This window comes from Salmo trutta, chromosome 9, assembly GCF_901001165.1.
Source record: "Salmo trutta chromosome 9, fSalTru1.1, whole genome shotgun sequence".
NCBI lineage: Eukaryota > Metazoa > Chordata > Actinopteri > Salmoniformes > Salmonidae > Salmo > Salmo trutta.
This window is the reverse complement of record NC_042965.1, coordinates 40,666,700-40,689,732: the sequence shown is the minus strand read 5'-3', so window position 1 is coordinate 40,689,732 and position 23,033 is coordinate 40,666,700. Positions and strand designations below refer to the sequence as shown.

Sequence of the window (23,033 nt, the reverse complement as noted above, 5' to 3'; positions counted from 1 at the left end):
GGATTAAGCACCGCACTGCACGGAGCCATGCACTGAGTGTGGAGCAAATGGTTTGTGTGGCCTTGCGCTTTTTTTCTAGTGGAGCCTTCCTGTACTCAGTGGGGGATGCAGAACAGCTGAACAAGGCCACAATTTGCCGCACAATAAGGAGTGTGTGTCTGGCTATCAAAGCATTAGCAGATGTCTTCATCTCCTTCCCTGGCCACAGAAGACTCTGTGACATCAAAGAGGAGTTCTATAGGATTGCAGGTAAGAGGATCTACAAATTACAGGACAACTGTTAACACATAGTAGGATACTCATTACTTTGTGTGACAGGTTTCCCCAATGTCATTGGTGCAGTGGACTGCACACACATAAGGATAAAAGCCCCCTCAGGTGCCCATGAGGCCGATTTTGTGAATAGGAAATCCTTTCACAGCATTAATGTTCAGGTGAACATAACTTTTTGATATTGTCCATTGACGAACACTCTGCATTGCCAGTGATGTGCATTGATTGGTGTAATATTCCTCATCTTATGATTTCAGATGGTCTGCAATGCTGACTGTGTGATCAGCAATGTTGTGGCAAAATGGCCTGGCTCAGTCCATGACTCCAGAATCTTTCGGGCCTCTGAAATCTATCAGTGCCTATCACAAGGTAAGCCACACAACCCCTATTTATAACCATCATGGCTGTGTCAAGAATATCACTGTGTTTATGAGGTAGTAATGATGAGATTTTGTGTTGACAGGTGAATTCTCTGGTGTGTTGCTGGGAGACAGGGGGTATGGCTGCCAGCCTTTTCTCCTGACACCTTTCACAGACCCCCAGGAAGCACAGCAGGCCTACAACCATGCCCATGCCAGGACCAGGGCCAGAGTTGAAATGACCTTTGGCCTCCTGAAGGCACGCTTTCACTGCCTTCACAAATTAAGGGTCAGCCCTGTTAGGGCATGTGATATTACTGTGGCTTGTGCTGTCCTCCACAATGTGGCCTGCCTGAGGAAGGAGAGGGCCCCCAGAGTGCCACCAGCCATGGACTGGGACAATCCGGCAATCTTCCCTGATGACGACAGTGGTCGGCTGCTGAGGGACCAATATGTGTTGAATTATTTTAGTTAGTATGTGTGCTTTCAATTTTGGTTAAATATGTCCTGCGGTGGCAGAGGAATTGGGTTTTTTTGGGGTTCGTTTTTTTACGAATTTGGCCTCTTATGATGTTTGTGCGGTATACTGTGTGTAATACAAGGCTGCAGGGAGGCTACTGCATCCATTCATTTGTCTGTTCAGTTGATGTGTATGGATTTGTCCTGCATTTATTTTAGTGTGCAGACATGCAGGGTGTGTTATATACAGACCTTTGAATGTGTATGTATCATTTTGTATAATATGCTTGGATTCTGTGCTTTCCATCTTGTAGTCACTGTGACTTCAGTTTCGAAAGGAGCTGATGTTTTACCTGCTTTGTTTTGTCCTTATTCAATAAAGGAACATAATGTTACACATTGTGTTTTTATATTCATATGGAATGTGTATTTGTTTATATGACAGAGTACTAGGGCCACACTGAAGAAAAAGGATAAAGTCATAAATTTATGAGGCTGGTTCTTTCTGCAGAAAAGCTACATATTGTTTTTACAGTTTTGATACTTATGACAATGTGATACTTAATATTCTGGCACATCAGCATGTCTTTGTTTATGAAACCATACTGAAGTACAATTTCACGAAATGCCCCACATCTGTCATTTTAACAACTGTCCTCCTTTAAAACAACCGGTTACAATATTATTACTTGTGTTTTTTTCCCCTCTGTGGCCCTAATATTCTATCATTTTATATATAGCCTTATAGTCTATGGGAAACTGTAAATTATCTAATGATAGCAACATAATCTAAAAATTATTTTTTATCCAAAATCATTGAAATTAATGATCACAAACGTTTAAATAATGACAGTGGGTCTAGTTATATGTGATAACAATGTATAGTGAGCAGTGAAATAACTATTGGTTTCCATTTGTGGTGACTGCTGACTGACATTAGGGATGAGATTAAATAGATCCTGGAATTTAGCCTGGTCTGGAGCAGGCTAGCTCCACAGAATACATCTCCATGATAATTTATACCATAACATATCCTCCTGCCCCCTATCCATCTTTAGTGCAACCGGATTACGGATCAATTGAGCCAGGATCACCAAGATATCCTGGCTTAATCCCTTATCCTAGTTTTGTGCAACAGGCCCCAGGTTTCTATTGCTTGTTTAAAAATAGCAATATTTTGGAGATGATTTCATTTTCATATAACCGAAAGTGAAAGGTTGAAATCTGAATGAAGGGAAAAGGGCCATTGTTGAACACGGGGTGAGCCATTCTTACTAATCTGCTAGATAACCAGTTTGGATTTAAGTATAACTTTTGTCTGACTGAAGCCTTTAGTGAGAGGTCCAATGCTTTAATATTTAATAATTTCTGCCTTCCAAGTTCATATTCATTATATAAATAAACCCGTTTAATTTCGTCTGGCTTGCTGTTTCAAATAAAGTGGAATATTTTTTGCTAACATAATTTAAAAACAAGTCGTTAGGTGTAGCAGGGCCATAAGTAAATAGGTAAACTGGGATTTGACTAAATAATAATCAGGGTCATTTCCCCACAAACAGACAGGTGTTGTTCTTTCCATGGTAGCAAAATCTTATCTAATTCGGCAAACTTTTAGTGATGGAAAAAGTACCCAATTTCAATACTTGAGTAAAAGTAAAGATACCTTAGTAAAAAATGACTCAAGTGAAGTTCCTAATAAAATACTACTTGAGTAAAAGTATAAAAGTATTTGGTCTTCAATATACTTGTCACGTCCTGGCCAGTATAAGGGTTAATTGTTATTGTAGTTTGGTCAGGACGTGGCAGAGGGTATTTGTTTTATGTGGTTCGGGGTGGTGTGTTTGTTGTAGGGGCATTTGATTTATGTATTCCGGGGTTTTTTGGGCACTGTCACAAGCATGTATTTCTATGTTTTGTCTAGTGTATCTGTTTCTATGTTAGTTAATTGGGGTTGGGACTCTCAATTGAAGGCAGGTGTTGTCTCTTTGCCTTTGATTGAGAGTCCTATATATGAGGGTGTGTTTGAGTTTGTATTTTGTGGGAGATTGTTTCTTGTTTTGCCTGTTCCATGTCTATGTGAGTAAGCCTTTCAAGACTGTCGTGTTCGTGAGTTCTTCGTATTTTGGTGTTCGTCTTTTTTTTTAGTTTTAATAAACGTCAAGATGAGCATCCACATTCCCGCTGCATTTTGGTCATCATTTCCCAGCAACAACCGTGACAATACTTAAGTATTAAAAGTAAGTATATTTTTGCAATGACATTTAAGTATCAAAAGTAAAGGTATAAATAATTTCAAATTGCTTATTTATTTGAATTTTTTATTTAACCAGGTAAGCTAATTGAGAACAAGTTCTCATTTACAACTGCGACCTAGCCAAGATAAAGCAAAGCAGTGCGACACAAACAACAACAGAGTTAAACATGGAATAAACAAGCGTACAGTCAATAACACAATAGAAAAAAAATAAAGTCTATATACAGTGTGTGCAAATGGCGTGAGGAGGTAAGGCAATAAATAGGCCATAGTAGTGAAATATTAAGCAAACCAGACAGTAAAATGTTCTTGTTTTGTAAATTTACGCATAGCCAGGGGCACACTACAACATGCAGACACAATTTACAAACAAAGCACTTGTGTTTAGTAAGTCCGCCAGATCAGAGGCAGTAGTATTTTGATAAGTGCGTGAATTTGGCCATTTTCCTGTCCTGCTAAGCATTCAAAACGTAATGAGTGTCAGGGAAAATGTATGGAGTAAAAAGTACATTATTTTCTTAAGGAATGTCATAAAGTAAAAGTTGTCAAAAATATAAATACCCCAAAAAATGACTTAATTAATACTTTAAAGTATTTTTACTTAAGTACTTTACACCACTGCTAACTTTATACAACAAAAACCAAGTATGTTCACTTCCCCCGTCGTACATAATAATGTAAAAGTTGTATTTTTGAGAGATCCAGTTTGTAAAATGGTGCACTTATCATAAATTGGTTTTAATCCAGAGAGGTTAGAACAATTACATAGAGCTTCTATGAGGCTGTGCAGGGATCCAAATGGCTGATTTAAAAGAAAACATGAATCGTCAGCGTACAATGACACCTTTGTTTTTAAACCCTTGAATTCTATCCCCTTGATATTTTGGGGGGAATCAGATTTTAATAGCTAATATTTCGATGGCCATAATAAATAGATATGCCGATAGTAGACAACTTAGTTTTACTCCTCTTGACAATTTAATACTTTCTGAGAAGTAGCCAGTACTATTTTACAACTGGGATGACTTTATGTAACATTAACCGTAGATGTATAAGAGATTCTCCGAAATTAAAGTAGTTCAGTCCATATGTTAATTCCTAATTGTACTTTATTAAGGACCTTTTCAAAGTTAGCTATGCCTGGTTTCCCAGATTTTTCATTGTGTTCTATTGTTTCCAGTACTTGTCTTATATTATGTCCAATGTATCGTCCATGTAAAAAACCTGTCTGATTAGGATGAATAATATCCAACACCTTTTTAATTCTATGCGCTATGCATTTTGCTAGGATTTTGGCATCACAACACTGAAGTTTAAGGGGTCTCCAGTTTTTTAGGTGGACTGGATCTTTATATTGGCCACCTTGGTCCTGTTTCAGTAATAGTGAAATCAGACTTTCTTGCCGAGTGTCAAATAGTCTATCATTTTTATAGGAGTGGTTAAAACATGTTAAACTGACCTTTGAGTACATAAAAAAAATATTTGATATTCCTCAACTGGTATGCCATCCAGCCCTGGAGTTTTCCCGGACTTGAAAGCTTTATTTAAATCTACAGTAGAAGTTCATCCTCTGTAATTAGGCCTTCACATACGTCTTTCTGTATAACTGTTAATTTGACACTATTAAAAGAAAATAAATCCTTACAATTAACTTTGATTAGTGGAGATGGAGGAGACTGAAAAAAATATTTTCTTATAGTACTTTGCTTACTCTTTCAGAGTACAGTTTGTTGAATCATGGATGACTCCATCATTTGTACATTTCTGTAAATTATTTTTGGTAGCATTTCTGTGTTGGAAAAAAAAAATAGTCTTTTGCTTCTTTCCCCATATTCCATCCAGTTCATTTTATTTTTTATAATATATTACACTTCATCTTTCTTGAATGTTTCTCTAGTTCTTTTTGTTTTTCCTCTAACTTATTCTGTCCCTCTGTTACAGTTTTTATTGCTATCTGTACTGTTAGTTCCACTATGTTACAGTTTTTATTGCTATCTATCTAGTCGCAAAAACCATCAAACGCTATGATGAAACTGGATCTCATGAGGACCGCCACAGGAAAGGAAGACCCAGAGTTACCTCTGCAGCAGACGTTAAGTTCATTAGAGTTACCACTCTCAGAAATTGCAGACCAAATAAATGCATCACAGAGTTCAAGTAACAGACACATCTCAACATCAACTGTTCAACGGAGACTGCGTGAATCAGACACACTGACTGACCTTAATGTCTTAAAGTAATGATGGACTGTTATTTCTCTGCTCATTTGAGCTGTTCTTGCCATAATATGGACTTGGTCTTTTACCAAATAGTTTTCTGTTTTCTAGTCCTCCTGTTTCTGTCCATTTTGCCTGGCCTGAACCTGAGCCTGCCTGCCGTTGTGTCCCTGATTGACGTTGTCTTGCATTACCGACCTCTGCCTGCCCTGGAACTGTTTGCCTGCCCCTTGTTTTGTAGTAAACATCTGAGATTCGAACTGGCTGTTTTGGCTGTTTTAGAAGGCATGCCAAATTGCCAAATTAAGCGGTGTCGTGTCTCTGACTGTTTAAATTATATGACAGGCTATTTCATCAAATCGATTACCTAATGTTTGATTACGTGATTGAATTAAACCATGCAACAATTAACTCGCTAATAACCTGGGGCACCACGGAAGAGTGTTTATAGAGCTACTGTCTTCCGAATAAACTTAAAGATCTGAAGATCTTATATATCAACAGCAGTCTATTATTAATCGTCACCTTATTCAATACTTATTTTCCACCATAATTTGCAAATAAATTCATTAAAAATCCTACAATGTGATTTTCTGGATTTTTCTTTCTCATTTTGTCTGTCATAGTTGACGGGTACTTATGATGAAAATTACAGGCCTCTCATCTTTTTAAGTGGGAGAACTTGCACAATTGGTGGCTGACTAAATACTTTATTTCCCCACTGTATGTTGTCCTGTCATCAGATATAATGTGCCAGACACCAACTGATCTGACATCATATTATTTTAGTACCAACGGACACTTTCAACTGGTTGGATTACAGAAATATTGTACCTTTCCCCAACCTTTTGATGTTACCATACTCTCTCTATGTTAACAAAGGGCTTTCCAAGAGTCCATTCTGTAGGGAGGAGAGAAGGGGAAGAGGTATTTATGGGGGTCATAAACCTCATACAACAGGGAAACGTCATGACAGCAGGAATGAGAAGATTTGATTAACCAATATCTAGTCCTAGCTGGTGGAACTCGGATATCCCCCCCAACACCCACACACGCTGGTCCCCCGTTGTGACCCATCTTCCCAAGCACCTCTGTGCAGTCAGACCCTTTAATTATTCTGTACCGCCAGGGCCACAATAATATGCTCCCTCTCTGATTGTCTGAGTGTAACTCCCCATGGCTTACTGCAGCCAATGTTGCCAGCACTGCCACTACCTGGGTGGGGTACTCCACTGGAACTCCAAATGGCTAGGTGTGATGTCAAGGTTTTCATTAGCAGCTTTGAGAAAATCCTTGTATATTGCTTTGTCAAGAGGTGTGTGTAGCTGGTGCATGGAAGTAAGGCGCAGGAGAGCAGAGATGAGTGGACAAAGCACTTTACTGAGGCAATATTTTGAACAGAACGCAACTGCATCACAAAAACAAATGCCCAAAGAACAAGTGAGGCTGCCACAAAGCACGGGTACAAAACAAAACCTGGCACAAACCAGCCGGAAGCGTGCCAACCTGACAAACAATTTCACACAGACATGGGGTGAACAGAGGGTTAAATACACGACAAGAAATAAAGGAATGTAAACCAGGTGTGTGGGAAAACAAGACAAAACAAATGGAAAATGAAAGGTGGATCGGCGATGGCTAGAAGACCGGTGACGTTGACCGCCGAACGCCGCCCGAACAAGGAGAGGAACCGACTTCGGCGGAAGTCGTGACATGCTCACCAATCCCAGGCTTTGGCTTTTGGACCCACCCTGCCAGGCAGGCTCAGACTCTTAATCTCTGTTTATCTGGGCGGTCATGCTTCAGCCAGCAAGCAGACAAGCTAGCTAGATAACTAAAGATATCTTAGTGAGTATAATTAGGTTGTGAAGACTTGGTTGATATTAGCTACAGGTTTATAGTTTTTGGTAAGATTAACTCTGACTCTTGTGTCAACCAGCTGTTGGAGGAAAGCCTTTTCTCACAGGTATACCGTAACCCACCTTTCATCATGTAATGAGTGTCACGTCCTGACCAGTAAAAGGGGTTATTTGTCATTGTAGTTTGTTCAGGGCATGGCAGGAGGTATTTGTTTTGTGTGTTTCGGTGTTTTTGGTTTACGTTCTATGTTTTCTATTTCTATGTGTATATCTAGTTTTCTATTTCTATGTTGGGTTTTTGGCTTTGACCTCCAATTAGAGGCAGCTGGTTGTCGTTGTCTCTAATTGGAGGCCATATTTAGTTGTGTTTGTTTCACTTGTGTTTTGTGGGTGGTTATTTTCTGTATAGCCTGGGAGACTTATGGAACTGTTATCGTCATTTGTTTATTTTGTTTGAGTGTTTACTATAAATAAATTAAGAAGATGAGCACTTTACCCGCTGAGCCTTGGTCCAATCCTTATGACGCCTATGACAATGAGACCATTTCTACCTCTGTTAACCATGACAACAACGTTGGCCCTGTTGTCACCCACCTGTTGGAGGAAAGCCTTTTCTCACAGGCATACCCTAACCTACCTTTCATTATGTAATGAGACCATCTCTGTTAACCCAGGCTTCATCCCAAATTCCACCATATTCCCTATAAAGTGCACTACTTTTGACCAGGGCCCATAGTTCTGTATAGGGAATAGGGTCCTTTTTGGGATGCAAAATAGGATTTCAGTTCAAACCCGTTTTCCACGTAGTATAGGGCGTTGCCGTCTCATAGCCAGCACCGTGGACGCTCATTGGCTGAGACGGTGCTTGAGAACTGACCATATGTATGTTGCTATCACCTTTAGAGTGGAGGGGGCTGAAGGGACTGTACAGTATGTTATATTTACAGGGGTAGAATGTACAACATTCAGACACTACAAGGCTGAGGTAAAGGACAGCCAATCCATATTTCTCTCTCTCACTCTCTCTGTAGTCTTTTCTTTGTCTCTATTTGGTTTGTTTCTCTCAGAAGAATCTTGGCTTCTCTTTCACTCTGTAGTTTTCTTTGTCTGTACTGGGTTTGTTTTTCTCAGAAGTATCTTGGCTTCTCTCTTTCTCTTCCTCTCTGTATGTGGCATGTGTATTTTCTCCTTGTCTCTCCTAGTTGTAATCGCTAAACTGATTGAGACCTTGAAATGGACATACATTCTTATTACATTGTTATGTGTGTATGTTTACGGTTTGAAGACGGTTTATGCTCTGTGACAAGCTCTTACACTCTCTTTAACCTCTACGGATCCCCCCCTGCGCGGGACGGTTGAGCTAACGTGCGCTAATGTTAGCATGAGGTTGAAAGTAACAAGAACATTTCCAGGACAAAGACATAATTTAAGAAAGCTTAAATGATTGTTAATCTAACTGCACTGTCCAATTTACAGTAGCTATTACAGTGAAAGAATACCGTGCTATTGTTTGAGCACTCTTGAGGAGAGTGCACACGAACAATAAACTTTTAGCACGGCAACTGGTTTGATACATTCACCTCTGAAGGTAAATAATGTACTTACATTCAGTAATCTTGCTCTGATTTGTCAGCCTGAGGGTTCCAGAGATAAAATGTAGCATAGTTTTGTTTTTTTATATTCAAATATAGGAACTGGGTCCTACAGTTTGAAAATGCACGTTTTTTTTCGATATATTATCTTTTACCAGATCTAATATGTTATTTTCTCCTAAATTAATTTCACATTTCCACAAACTTCAAAGTGTTTCCTTTGAAATGGTATCAAGAATATGCATATCCTTGCTTCAGGTCCTGAGCTACAGGCAGTTAGATTTGGGTATGTCATTTTAGGCGAAGATTTTTAAAAAAAAAGGGTCCGATCCTGTTTTATTTCCCTCTCTCACTCGCGCTCTCTCTCTCTCTTTCTCTTTCTGCTTTCTGCTTTCTGCTTTCTGCTTTCTCTTTCCCCCTCCGTCTCTCTCTGTCCCCCCTCTCCTAGTTGGCTTCCCTCCACGGATCAAGCCCTATCTGACTGAGAGACATGTCCTCCTCCTCTCTCCTGTGGTGCCTGCTGGTGGTGTGTGTTCTGACTGTGGTCCAGATCTATGCAGCAGAGGAACGTAAGGTCCTCAAGGTGTTTAACCTCAGAGCCAGCGACCTGAACAGCGGCTTGTTCCAGACCCCTGATGCCTACGTCAAGGTAAATCTCTCCTCACCTGAGTCACCTGTCCACCATGATAGATGATGTGTGGTGATCTGTCTGGTGCAAAATAGCCAGGTGCTAGTGCTATACATTAGTAGATTAGATGAGGTGAGTCACCCTTCCCCCCTATACTATGAGCATCTGGGAGGGGGATTTATATATCTAATCTAATGACGATAATGAAAATAATTGTAATAATGATGATGATAATGATAAGAATGATGATAAATCAAATTTTATTGGTCACACACATACATAACCATACAGATGTTAATGCGAGTGTAGCAAAATGCTTGTGCTTCTAGTTCCGACCGTGCAGTAATATCTAACAAGTAATCTAATGTCACAACAACTACCTTATACACACAAGTGTAAAAGAATGAATAAGAATATGTACATATAAATATATGGATGAGCGATGGCCGTGCGACATAGGCAAGATGCAGTAGAGTACAGTATATTCATACAGTATGAGTAATGTAGGGTATGTAAACATTATATAAAGTGACATTGTTTAAAGTGGCTAGTGATACATTTATTACATCCAATTATGAATTATTAAAGTGGCTAGAGATTTGAGTCAGTATGTTGGCAGCAGCCACTCAATGTTAGTGATGGCTGTTTAACAGTTTGATGGCCTTGGCATAGAAGCTGTTTTTCAGTCTCTCGGTCCCAGCTTTGATGCATCTGTACTGACCTTGCCTTCTGGATGATAGCGGGGTGAACAGGCAGTGGCTCGGGTGGTTGTTGTCCTTGATGATCTTTTTGGCCTTCCTGTGACATCGGGTGGTGTAGGTGTCCTGGAGGGCAGGTAGTTTTCCCCCGGTGATGCGTTGTGCAGACCACACTACCCTCTGGAGAGCCTTCCGGTTATGGGCGGAGCAGCTGCTGTACCAGGCGGTGATACAGCCTGACAGGATGCTCTCGATTGTGCATCTGTAAAAGTTTGTGAGTGTTTTCGGTGGCAAGCCAAATTTCTTCAGTCTCCTGAGGTTGAAGAGGCCCTGTTGTGCCTTCTTCACCACACTGTGTGGGTGGGTGGGTGGACCATATCAGTTTGACCATGGGGAATTTAAAACTTTCCACCTTCTACACTACTGTCCCGTCAATGTGGATAGGGGGGTGCTCCCTCTGCTCTTTCCTGAAGTCCATGATCATCTCCTTGGTTTTGTTGATGTTGAGTGTGAGGTTACTTTCCTGACACCACACTCTGAGGGCCCTCACCTCCTCCCTGTAGGCCGTCTCGTCGTTGTTGGTAATCAAGCCTACCACTGTAGTGTCGTCTACAAACTTGATGATTGAGTTGGAGGCGTACATGGCCACACAGTTATAGGTGAACAGGGAGTACAGGAGAGTGCTGAGAACGCACCCTTGTGGGGCCCCAGTGTTGAGGATCAGCGTGGGTGGAGATGTTGTTTCCTACCCTCACCACTTGGGGGCGGCCCGTCAGAAAGTCCAGGACCCAGTTGAACAGGACGGGGTCGAGACCCAGGGTCTCGAGCATAATTACGAGTTTGGAGGGTACTATGGTTTTAAATGCTGAGCTTTAATCGATGAACAGCATTCTTACATAGGTATTCCTCTTGTCCAGATGGGTTAGGGCAGTGTGATTGCGATTGCATCGTCTGTGGACCTATTGGGGCGGTAAGCAAATTGGAGTGGTTCTAGGGTGTCAGGTAGGGTGGAAGTGATATGATCCTTGACTAGTGTCTCAAAGCACTTCATGATGACGGAAGTGAGTGCTACGTAGCGATAGTCGTTTAGCTCAGTTGCCTTTGCTTTCTTGGGAACAGGAACAATGGTGGCCCTTTTGAAGCATGTGCGAACAGCAGACTGGGATTGATTGAATATGTCCATAAACACACCAGCCAGATGGTATGCGCATGCTCTGAGGATGTGGCTAGGGATGCCATCTGGGCCAGCAGCCTTGCGAGGGTTAACATGCTTTACTCACATTGGCCGCAGTGAATGAGAGCCAGCAAGTTTTGGTAGCGGGACGTGGTACTGATAATAATGACAATAATGACAATACTGATTCTGGTAATGATGACAATGATAATTATAACACACATCATCATCAGCATCATTATCATCATTTCCATAATCAGTAGTGTAATCATTATCATCATCATCATTATCATCATGACCATAATCAGTATTGTCATTATCATCATTATCGTCATTATTGTCATTATCATTACTAGTATCATTATAATTTAGGTGTTTATGGGCTCCGGCTACGGCGGGAAGACAGAGGTAAAGAACAACAACCATGACCCCTGGTGGAAGGAGGACTTCAACTTCTTTAACGCCCATGAGAACAACCCCATGAGGCTGGAGGTGTACGACAGTGACTTGCTCTTCGACGACCTGTTGGGGACCTGCGAGCGCTCCATCAAGATTGGAACTTGGCAGCATCAATGTTTCCTGAAGAAGGGAGGGACTCTGTACTACTCCTACACCCTAGAGCCTCTACAGTAGACCCTGTACTACTCGTACACCTTAGAGCCTCTACAGTAGACCCTGTACCACTCCTGCACCCTAGAGCCTCAACAGTAGACTCTGTACTACTCCTACACCATAGAGCCGCCTACAGAAGACCCTGTACTACTCCTATACCCTAGAGCCTCAACAGTAGACCCTGTACTACTCCTACACCAAGATTTCCAACAGTAGACCCTGTACTACTCCTACCCCCTAGAGTCTCTACAGTAGACCGTGTACTACCCCTACACCCTAAAAGCCTACAGTACACCCTAGACCCGTTCCACATAGCTAAAACAGCATTTACTACTGATAGTCCTATATCCAGCTAGAATAGAGTCCTCTTGTTACCTACAACAACATCTGGTCCCATATCTCTGTCGTCTTATATACAACAACGTCTGGTTCCACGGTCTCTCTCCTCTTATCTATTTTTACAACAATGTCCCTTTTCGGACCCCTCATTTGTTACATGGATTTCTCGTTCTCCTCAAACCCCCTGGCCTCATCGTCAAGCTCATCATAACAGAGTAGATTCTAGAATACTGAGCAGTACAAAACTCCACCTCCCCCTTACAGTTAGTGTATTGTAATTAGTGTCTACACTGATGTCTCTCTCTAAGTCTCTCACTTTGTGTATTTAACTGATTTGGGTATAAATCAGATCTCAGGGGATCAGGGACCATGCATGACAAACAGTGCACCAGATTTAAGACTGTCCATGCACCAAATTTAGCAACATACAACTGCTTATTTCCAGTAAACGTCATCATAAAACATTGGTTCTGTGTCTGTTTATCTTGTGAACTGCAGTAAAGAAGTTGACCTCTTGTCACTGTGTTTGTACTGTTATGCTCCTTCTAGCTCTGTGCCTGATTGGCTCTGTCCAACTGTCACTTCTGTGCTCACTCTACAATGGCATCAATTAATAAAAACTATATTCACTGCACAGGGGTTTCAGTCTCTCTCCTATTTTTTTGTTGTGTTGAAATGAGGCTCACTTACATGAAGGTCTGTTAGAAAAGGAACACAATTCTTAGAGAGTAAAAAAAAACAGGAAGTGATTTGCTATATACAGTATCTCACAAAAGTGAATACAGCCCTCACATTTTTGTAAATATTTGAGTATATTTTTTCATGTGACAACACTGAAGAAATGACACTTTGCTACAATGTAAAGTAGTGAGTGTACAGCTTGTATAACAGTGTACATTTTCTGTCCCCTCAAAATAACACAACACACAGCCATTAATGTCTAAACCGCTGGCAACAAAAGTGAGTACACCAAATTATATATCCAAATTGGGCCCAAAGTGTCAATATTTTGTGTGGCCACCATCATTTTCCAGCACTGCCTTAACCCTCTTGGGCATGGAGTTCACCAGAGCTTCACAGGTTGCCACTGGAGTCCTCTTCCACTCCTCCATGACGACATCACGGAGCTGGTGGATGTTAGAGACCTTGCACTCCTCCACCTTCCGTTTGAGGATGCCCCACAGATGCTCAATAGGGTTTAGGTCTGGAGACATGCATGGCCAGTCCATCACCTTTACCCTCAGCTTCTTTAGCAAGGCAGTGGTCGTCTTGGAGTTGTGTTTGGGGTCGTTATCAACTGATGAATCTGAGGAGAATTTCTGTCTGTAATAAAGCCATTTTGTGTGGAAAGAAATCATTCTGATTGACTTGGCCTGGCTCCCCAGTGGGTGGGACTATGCCCTCCCAGGCCAATCCATGGCTGAGCCCCTGTCCAGTCATGTGAAATCCATAGATTAGGGTCTAATTCATTTATTTCAATTGAATGATTTACTGTAACTCAATAAAATCGTTGAAATTGTTGCCTGTTGCGTTTATATTTTTGTTCAGTGTATATAAACACTTCCTAAAGTGTTTGCATTCCTCTTTAACCCAGTGTGCCACTAGTGTTTATGTTAATGTAAGCTATAGGGCTCTATTTTGAAAACCTAACTCTATGGTAAACTTTAGCGCTGGCGGTAGCGCTATAAAATCGGGGGGGGGGGGGGGGGGGGGGGGTCAGAAATATTTTTGCTATTTTCACAACAGTAATTATCCAAGTTTTAGGTGTGTTGAGGCTTGACCCCTCACTGGCCAATCAGAACGTTCTCAATTGCTAAATATGTGGTTGCTTCAAGTTGTGTATTTACCGTATTTAATGAATTGCGTTGTCATCAACTCCTATTGGAATGTTAGTCCGTTATAACCGACAGAAACTAAATAACAACAGTAAATAGATGTAGAGTATATAAACCTACAACATCTTTGCTAAAAATGTTTAACATGTTTGCAGTGCACATTGTAAGAAGCCTAAATGCGTGGCTTCAATATGGAAATATTGCTAAACATACCATTCGCACTAATGATAAAGCTAAGAAAGAGAGTGAATAATACACTTCTAATCAAAACGAAACAACAAATTGTTTTAAATAGGCTATGTTTCAATACAGTTACAAGTACCATACTTGCTCTCAGTAGGCGTATAATATTAAGGTGGACTATATCAAGGCTTTTTGTCTCTCAGTATAATATTAAGGTGGACTATATCAAGGCTTTTTGTCTCAGTATAATATTAAGGTGGACTATATCAAGGCTTTTTGTCTCCCAGTATAATATTAAGGTGGACTATATCAAGGCTTTTTGTCTCCCAGTATAATATTAAGGTGGACTATATCAAGGCTTTTTGTCTCCCAGTATAATATTAAGGTGGACTATATCAAGGCTTTTGTGCACAACCAAAATAATAGCGGGAGCTGTCTAATAAGTGGTTAAATATGTGTCCAGAAAAACCTCAATATTTCCTAAGCTTTCTTATATCTCCTCGATAAGGGACAGATACTGTCTTTTTCCTCAGTAATGAATGTGTTATTCAAAGCGTTTCTATGGGCTATCGTAGTAAAGGTCGTATTCAATATTTAATTTTTTACCTGAAGGTGTCCTAAAATTCAAAATCAAATACCTAAATGATCAATAGTATGACCATCTTAAAACAATTCCATGTCAGCTTATTATTAAAAAAAAATTATAAACACTCCACAGCATTACCATCTTTTAGCAAATATATTTCTCCTGTTTCATCACTTTTAAGAAAGTGACGAATCAATAACGGCCCGTTTTATAACTGCATCTCAAACCCCTCTCTGATAAGATGACAGAAAGCTGTAGTCTAGATCAACATGGGTGTGCTTCAGCTGTGGGATGACATCACAATAACAACATTCTAAAGTGAATATTAACATAATTCAAACATTCAAAAAATCTATTTGCAGATATGGCTAAGATCCTGTAGCACAGCCAGCCAGCCAGCCAGCCAGACAGACAGCCAGACAGCCAGACAGACGGACGGACGGACGGACGGACGGACGGACGGACGGACGGACAGACAGACAGACAGACAGACGGCTGCTGCTGCTGCTAAAAGATAAGAGTTCAGCCTGTGTTTGTGTGTGGTGCCACAGAGAGAAGAGAGAGGGGTATGTTCTGTAGTCAGTGTATATTGTCACTGTGGGAGTGACGCATATTATAACACCTTAATTAGCTCTGTAGTCTTCTGTACTTCTTTAATACAAAAAGTGTATTAATTAGATCTTGGAATATTAACGACTAGTGGATTCACTGCATTCAAAGTGATTGAGGATAAAACCAAGAGGTTTTACAACTCATCTGGTTGATAGGGCCCTGGGATGAAGCTTCTATTGAAGCCAGAGACAGTGTTTGTATGTGGCGCCACAGAGTGAGTGATATAACTGTAGTGTGTAAAGGCTTTGTCCCATAATACACCCTATTTACTTTATAGTGAACTACTTTTGGCCAGTAGTGCACTATATAGGGAATAGGGTGCCATTTGGGACTCAAACATTGTCACTGTAGGAGTGGACCTTACAATACCACTCCTACTGAAGCAGTGGGCTGTGTGGCGCCTGTTGTCTCCTACAGATAGTGATCGATGGTATTACTGATAAAGTACAGATTCTATGCAATACTATTTACCATATCCACCCTTAGCAATGTCCTCTCCCTTACCTAACTGTTTATTCACCGGGCTGGCCTTTTGACATTATCTGGAATAGAATTTGTTCAATCAGCATTTCAAATAGTATCAGAATTTGTTGTCACACCTTATAGGCTTCCATATGTCTCTTGGTAATACAGGGTGTGTTCTCATTGGTTATGTCATCACTAAGTTGTTCTATGTACCACCTGTGGGTCATCATACCATGTGTGTGTGTGTTGGGGGGGGGGGGGGGCTGAGATCTTTAAAAACAGCTAGATGGCACAGTAAGGACCATCAGCAGTTGGTTGACTAGAGAAGACAGACGTCCAGCTCAAGAATATCCAGGTAAGATCATGATCTGTTGTTCTGCTGCTGTTATATTCTTCTATCTCTCTCTCTCTCTCTCTCGCTCTCTCTCTCTCTAACTCTCTCTCTTTCTCTCTTTCTCTCGCAGTCGCTGTCCCTCTCTCTCTCTGTTGCTGTAACTCTCTCCCTCTTTCTCTCTTTTGTGTCACTGCCTGTCTGTCTCTCTCTCTCTCTTCCTTCATTGATCTCTTAATTCTGAAAATATGTCCTGATCTTTCAACTACATTTGAATGTCTGTAATGTTAGTTTCAAGCTCTTATGGACATGTTTATATCTTCCCCTCCTCTCCCCTTCTCTCCCCTCCCCTCCCCTCCTCTCCCCTTCTCTCCTCTCCTCTCCTCTCCTCTCCTCTCCTCTCCTCTCCTCTCCTCTCCTCTCCCCTCCTCTCTCTCTGACAGTGTACCATGGCCTCTTTCTCTCTGTCCCTGGGACTGCTGGTGCTATGCACCCTGGCTCTTGTACACTGTGACCTGGATGACAGCCATGTCAGGGTGTGGGGCCTTAGTGCCTCCAACCTGAAAGGAGACCTCCTCTCCCAGCCAGACCCCTACGTCAAGGTGAATTTATTCATTTATTTCTTCTTTATTTAACCAGATCAGTCAGTTAACAAAACATTCTTATTTACAATGAGGGACTGGCAGGTGGGGAGCTAAAACAGAAGAAGTACAGTAATGTTACAGACAGGACAGACATCATAACACAAAAGGACAGAGACACAGCACTAATCAAACAGTAAACAGTAGACGGTCAGCAGTCATTTGTTTGGATATCAAGTAGCCAACTAACTTACTTACTGACTTTATTGTCTCCATGGAGACATTTTGTTGCAGTGTCATGTACACGTTTAAAGTGGCATTTAAATACAAAACAAAATTGACAACTCAACTTTCATAACAGTTACATACCAATATTTTTTTTTTTAAAGACTAGCCTGCTGGTCTTACTGAGTCGATAGGAACATTAGCCCGAACTATTTAGGAGGGATATCACACCTGGCACAAATGATTGTCTAGTTGTGTTTTTCCTGCTGAGGGGTGCCCTGTACCTGCTGAGGGGTGCTCTATACCTGCTGAGGGGTGCTCTATACCTGCTGAGGGGTGCCCTATACCTGCTGAGGGGTGCCCTGTACCTGCTGAGGGGTGCTCTATACCTGCTGAGGGGTGCCCTGTACCTGCTGAGGGGTGCCCTGTACCTGCTGAGGGGTGCTCTATACCTGCTGAGGGGTGCCCTATACCTGCTGAGGGGTGCCCTATACCTGCTGAGGGGTGCCCTGTACCTGCTGAGGGGTGCTCTATACCTGCTGAGGGGTGCCCTGTACCTGCTGAGGGGTGCCCTATACCTGCTGAGGGGTGCCCTATACCTGCTGAGGGGTGCCCTATACCTGCTGAGGGGTGCCCTATACCTGCTGAGGGGTGCCCTATACCTGCTGAGGGGTGCTCTATACCTGCTGAGGGGTGCTCTATACCTGCTGAGGGGTGCCCTATACCTGCTGAGGGGTGCTCTATACCTGCTGAGGGGTGCTCTATACCTGCTGAGGGGTGCTCTATACCTGCTGAGGGGTGCTCTATACCTGCTGAGGGGTGCTCTATACCTGCTGAGGGGTGCCCTATACCTGCTGAGGGGTGCCCTATACCTGCTGAGGGGTGCCCTATACCTGCTGAGGGGTGCTCTATACCTGCTGAGGGGTGCCCTATACCTGCTGAGGGGTGCCCTATACCTGCTGAGGGGTGCTCTATACCTGCTGAGGGGTGCTCTATACCTGCTGAGGGGTGCTCTATACCTGCTGAGGGGTGCCCTATACCTGCTGAGGGGTGCTCTATACCTGCTGAGGGGTGCTCTATACCTGCTGAGGGGTGCCCTATACCTGCTGAGGGGTGCCCTATACCTGCTGAGGGGTGCCCTATACCTGCTGAGGGGTGCCCTATACCTGCTGAGGGGTGCCCTATACCTGCTGAGGGGTGCCCTATACCTGCTGAGGGGTGCCCTATACCTGCTGAGGGGTGCCCTATACCTGCTGAGGGGTGCCCTATACCTGCTGAGGGGTGCCTTATACCTGCTGAGGGGTGCTCTATACCTGCTGAGGGGTGCTCTATACCTGCTGAGGGGTGCCCTATACCTGCTGAGGGGTGCTCTATACCTGCTGAGGGGTGCCCTATACCTGCTGAGGGGTGCCCTATACCTGCTGAGGGGTGCCCTATACCTGCTGAGGGGTGCTCTATACCTGCACCCAGAGGGGAGTAGTTCAAAGTCTGGGTACAGGGGGTGGCTTGGGTCTAAAATGATTTTGTGAGCCTTGCAGAGGGCCCTGACCTTAAAGATCTCATCCAGGCCTGTCTGTTTGACCTCAAGTACCTTGCTTGCTGTGTTGATAATCCTTCTCAGCATACAGTGACGTGTGACCATGAAAATGTCAGTGATTGGCTTGTTACTTGTTAGGTGATCTAATGAAAAAAATGAATGAACAAACAAATTAATTCATGAATGAATACATGTTTAAATACAAATAGAGGTTCCTCAGACAAGTGAGCCTACTAATTGTATTAGTCACATGCGCCGAATACAACAGGTGTAGACCTTACAGTGAAATCTTTACTTACGAGCCCCTAACCAACAAACCAGTTTTAAAAAATATATGAAAAATAATAAGAAATTAAAGTAACAAGTAATTAAAGAGCAGCAGTAAAATAATAATAGTGAGACTATATACAGGGAGTACCGCACAGAGTCAATGTGCGGGGGCACCGGTTAGTTGAGGTAATTGAGGTAATATGTACATGTAGGTAGAGTTATTAAAGTGACTATGCATAGATGATAACAACAGAGAGTAGAAGCGGTGTAAAAAAGGGGGGTAAAATAAGGGGGGGCAATGCAAATAGTCTGGGTAGCCATTTGATTAGATGTTCAGGAGTCTTATGGCTTGGGGGTAGAAGCTGTTTAGAAGCCTCTTGGACCTAGACTTGGTGCTCCGGTACCACTTGCCGTGCGGTAGCAGAGAGAACAGTCTATGGCTAGAGTGGCTGAAGTCTTTGACAACTTTTAGGGCCTTCCTCTGACACCGCCTGGTATAGAGGTCCTGGTTGGCAGGAAGCTTGGCCCCAGTGATGTACTGGGTTGTACGCATTACCCTCTGTGGTGCCTTGCGGTTGGAGGCCGAGCAGTTGCCATACCAGTCAGTGATGCAACCAGTCAGGATGCTCTCGATGGTGCAGCTGTATAACCTTTTGAGGATCTGAGGACCCATGCCAAATCTTTTCAGACTCCTGAGGGGGAATAGGTTTTGTCGTGCCCTCTTCATGACTGTCTTGGTGTGCTGGACCATTTTGGACACCAAGGACCATGTTATTTTGTTGGTGATTTGATCACCAAAACATCACCAACAGCTCTTAACCTGCTCAACTACAGCCCTTTCGATGAGAATGGGGGTGTGCTCGGCCCTCTTTTTCCTGTAGTCCACAATCATCTCCTTTGTCTTCATCATGTTGAGGGAGAGGTTGTTGTCCTGGCACCACACGGCCAGGTGATCAGGCCTACCACTGTTGTGTCATCGGCAAACTTAATGATGGTGTTGGACTATTGCCTGGCCGTGCAGTCATGAGTGAACAGGGAGTACAGGAAGCGAATGAACACGCACTCCTGAGGGGCCCCTGTGTTGAGGATCACCGTGGCGGATGTGTTGTTACCTACCCTTACCATTAAAGATAATTTAGTATTAGAAGCACAATAACAATAAAAAATAACGTTTAATAATACAAGTCTTCTGACAACATTCTCTTCCTTAGGTGTGGTGCGGCCCAGCCTTTGGTGGAATGACCAGCATTTTGAAGAACCAGGCCAACCCCACCTGGCCCGGCGAATTCAACTTCCTAGACATCATCCACAAGGCTGTCCTGAAGCTGGAGGTGAGTTTCCCCCCTTACTATGCAAAGCGCTTCGAGCACTGGAAAAGCACTATGTAAATCCAATCAATTATTATTATTGTGATGATAATGATGAAGAGGGACAGGAAGAGAAAGACATGGAGGAAGAGGATGATGATGATGATTATGATTATTATGAATATGATAGTTATGATTATGATTAATTATTACTATTGTTTTTGTTATTATTATAATAATGTCATTATTATTAGGTGTGGGATCAGGACGCCGGACCAGATAACCGCCTGGGAACCTGCACCACCACTGTCTACCCAGGAACACACACTGAGACCTGCCACCTGAAGAGAGGCACCGTCTACTACACCTACAGCTACAAGAAGGAACAGGAGCAATAGAATGATGATTAGATTGTAACCTATGACCTTTGTGACCTCGTGTCTGATTGGTTCTCTCACCCTGTCACTCATATATTCCCTTCCTTATAGCATCAATAAAATCAACGTGCTTTATGGCAAGATGTTCTCAGTCGGGCTTTATCAGGTTTCTGTATTGTTATATGATTTCTCAGAAGATGTCTTAGATTGGTCCATAGCATATTAAAGTGATAAATCAATATTTCTACTAATTTGAGATTTTATCTCAAAGATTTTTACCATTCGACATTTACCTTTTACAGTAGACCATTATTGTGCTTAAACTTGAGCTTAGTATAACTTTTTGTTCTTCTAAGGTTTAGTCTTCGTTCATAATCAGTGTATCAGATGAAAACAAAACTTTTGACAGTACGGAACATCACAAAACCCTATACAGTTTGGTTTAGAGACATTACTGAGAACGGACAAGCTGTGGGTCTCCATTGCCTCTTGGTGAATGTGGGATTGGTACAGGGGTTGGTACAGTATTTGTAAGGGGGGTTGTTATGTTAATGACGGTGTGCCTGGTTAAGGTCCTTATGAAGGGGAACATTTACCCATGGTGATAATTAAGTTTTAATGTTATATTACAATATGTTATCATTATGATCCGACCTGGGATGACATGCTGGGAAGCCACAGCAACACCATCAGCAAATGAACCCACAACATCGTCAGGGAGCCCTCCGATATACTTACATATACCCCCCAGATTCATTATGATCTAAAAAGCTAAAGTAATCGTAGATCAGCTTTCATGTAGATGCTTTATGAATACGGGTCTAGATCAGGGCCCGTATCCACAAAGCACCTCAGAGAAGTGTTGCTGATCTAGGATCAGTTTTACTCTTCAGATCATCATGAATAATATTGTATGGACAGGTCGTAGATCAGCACTCTTACTCAGAGATGATTTGTGGATATTGGCCCAACACTCTTAATCTGTCTTTGAGATGAGTTTTGAATATGAGGTGAGAGACTGCTTTCCAACAACAAGTGGTTTCTGTTGACTATCTAATGGATGTTCTTGAACAGGAAAACATCTGAGAGCAGAGCCACACATTTACATTTTAGTCATTCAGCAGACGTTCTTATTCAGAGGAGGACAGACTTTTGCCCAAATGAGAATCTCCCAGTGAATGAAATAGATCTCAGTAACCGGGAAACTAATGAGTGGTCGAGAGGTTGAGTAGAGTGTTAATTCATTATTAGGTAGAGGAGTCTGCTCTCCTCCTCCTTTACCTACTTCAGCAGAGGATTCACAAGAGTATCCTTTCAGGTTCTAGCAAGTTTTCTGGAAGGAGAAAAGCATGCTACGTATACTTTATAGATACTTATTCATATACTTATCTATAAAACGTATTTCATCTGTAAAATGTTTGACTTTATTCAATCAAGGTAGTTATTGATGACAGATAGAGAATTGGCAAAAATTGGTGGCAAATTACTACAGTATCTCAAACTGATTAGGTGATGGAGCCTGGCCAACGGTGAGAAGATGATTTTTCACGGCATTGCTATCAGTAACAACAAGACAACCCATTGGAAAATTACAGTATTGTCATTAATAACGTGACAGCCCATTGGATAATCACAGTGTGGTCATTAATAACGTTACAGCCCATTGGATAATCACAGTGTGGTCATTAATAACGTGACAGCCCATTGGATAATCACAGTGTGGTCATTAATAACGTGACAGCCAAGTCGATAATCACAGTGTGGTCATTAAAAACGTGACAACCCATTGGATAATCACAGTGTGGTCATTAATAACGTGACAACCCATTGGATAATCACAGTGTGGTCATTAATAACGTGACAACCCATTGGATAATCACAGTGTGGTCATTAATAACGTGACAGCCCATTGGATAATCACAGTGTGGTCATTAATAACGTGACAGCCCATTGGATAATCACAGTGTGGTCATTAATAACGTGACAGCCCATTGGATAATCACAGTGTGGTCATTAAAAACGTGACAGCCCATTGGATAATCACAGTGTGGTCATTAAAAACGTGACAGCCCATTGGATAATCACAGTGTGGTCATTAATAACGTGACAGCCCATTGGATAATCACAGTGTGGTCATTAAAAACGTGACAGCCCATTGGATAATCACAGTGTGGTCATTAAAAACGTGACAGCCCATTGGATAATCCTTGGTCTTCCATTCTTTCTTTCTTCGCTTCCGTTCCTTGATCCTTTTCCTTCCT

At 42.1% G+C, this 23,033-nt stretch overlaps 2 protein-coding genes across 2 annotated transcripts; both read left to right on the top strand.

Moving 5' to 3' along the window:
• Nucleotides 1–8,339: 8,339 nt before the first annotated feature.
• LOC115200555 (perforin-1) lies at nucleotides 8,340–13,102 on the top strand. Its single transcript, XM_029763718.1, has 3 exons — nucleotides 8,340–8,405; nucleotides 9,461–9,661; nucleotides 11,885–13,102. Exons 2-3 carry the CDS (start codon nucleotides 9,503–9,505, stop codon nucleotides 12,143–12,145), a joined length of 420 nt encoding a protein of 139 aa, XP_029619578.1. The 5' UTR covers nucleotides 8,340–8,405; nucleotides 9,461–9,502; the 3' UTR covers nucleotides 12,146–13,102.
• A 3,306-nt stretch (nucleotides 13,103–16,408) lies between these two features.
• LOC115200556 (perforin-1) lies at nucleotides 16,409–20,923 on the top strand. The gene is made up of 4 exons (XM_029763719.1): nucleotides 16,409–16,499; nucleotides 16,919–17,077; nucleotides 20,300–20,419; nucleotides 20,650–20,923. The coding sequence occupies exons 2-4, from the start codon at nucleotides 16,925–16,927 to the stop codon at nucleotides 20,791–20,793; spliced, it is 417 nt and encodes a 138-aa protein (XP_029619579.1). The 5' UTR covers nucleotides 16,409–16,499; nucleotides 16,919–16,924; the 3' UTR covers nucleotides 20,794–20,923.
• Nucleotides 20,924–23,033: the final 2,110 nt, after the last annotated feature.

Bases quoted from the DNA above. Each gene is read 5' to 3' on its own strand.
- LOC115200555 (XM_029763718.1), top strand. From the start codon at position 9,503: ATGTCCTCCTCCTCTCTCCTGTGGTGCCTGCTGGTGGTGTGTGTTCTG. The intron at 9,662-11,884 runs GTAAATCTCTCC...ATTATAATTTAG, and splicing joins CCCCTGATGCCTACGTCAAG to GTGTTTATGGGCTCCGGCTA.
- LOC115200556 (XM_029763719.1), top strand. From the start codon at position 16,925: ATGGCCTCTTTCTCTCTGTCCCTGGGACTGCTGGTGCTATGCACCCTG. The intron at 17,078-20,299 runs GTGAATTTATTC...TCTCTTCCTTAG, and splicing joins AGCCAGACCCCTACGTCAAG to GTGTGGTGCGGCCCAGCCTT. The intron at 20,420-20,649 runs GTGAGTTTCCCC...CATTATTATTAG, and splicing joins AGGCTGTCCTGAAGCTGGAG to GTGTGGGATCAGGACGCCGG.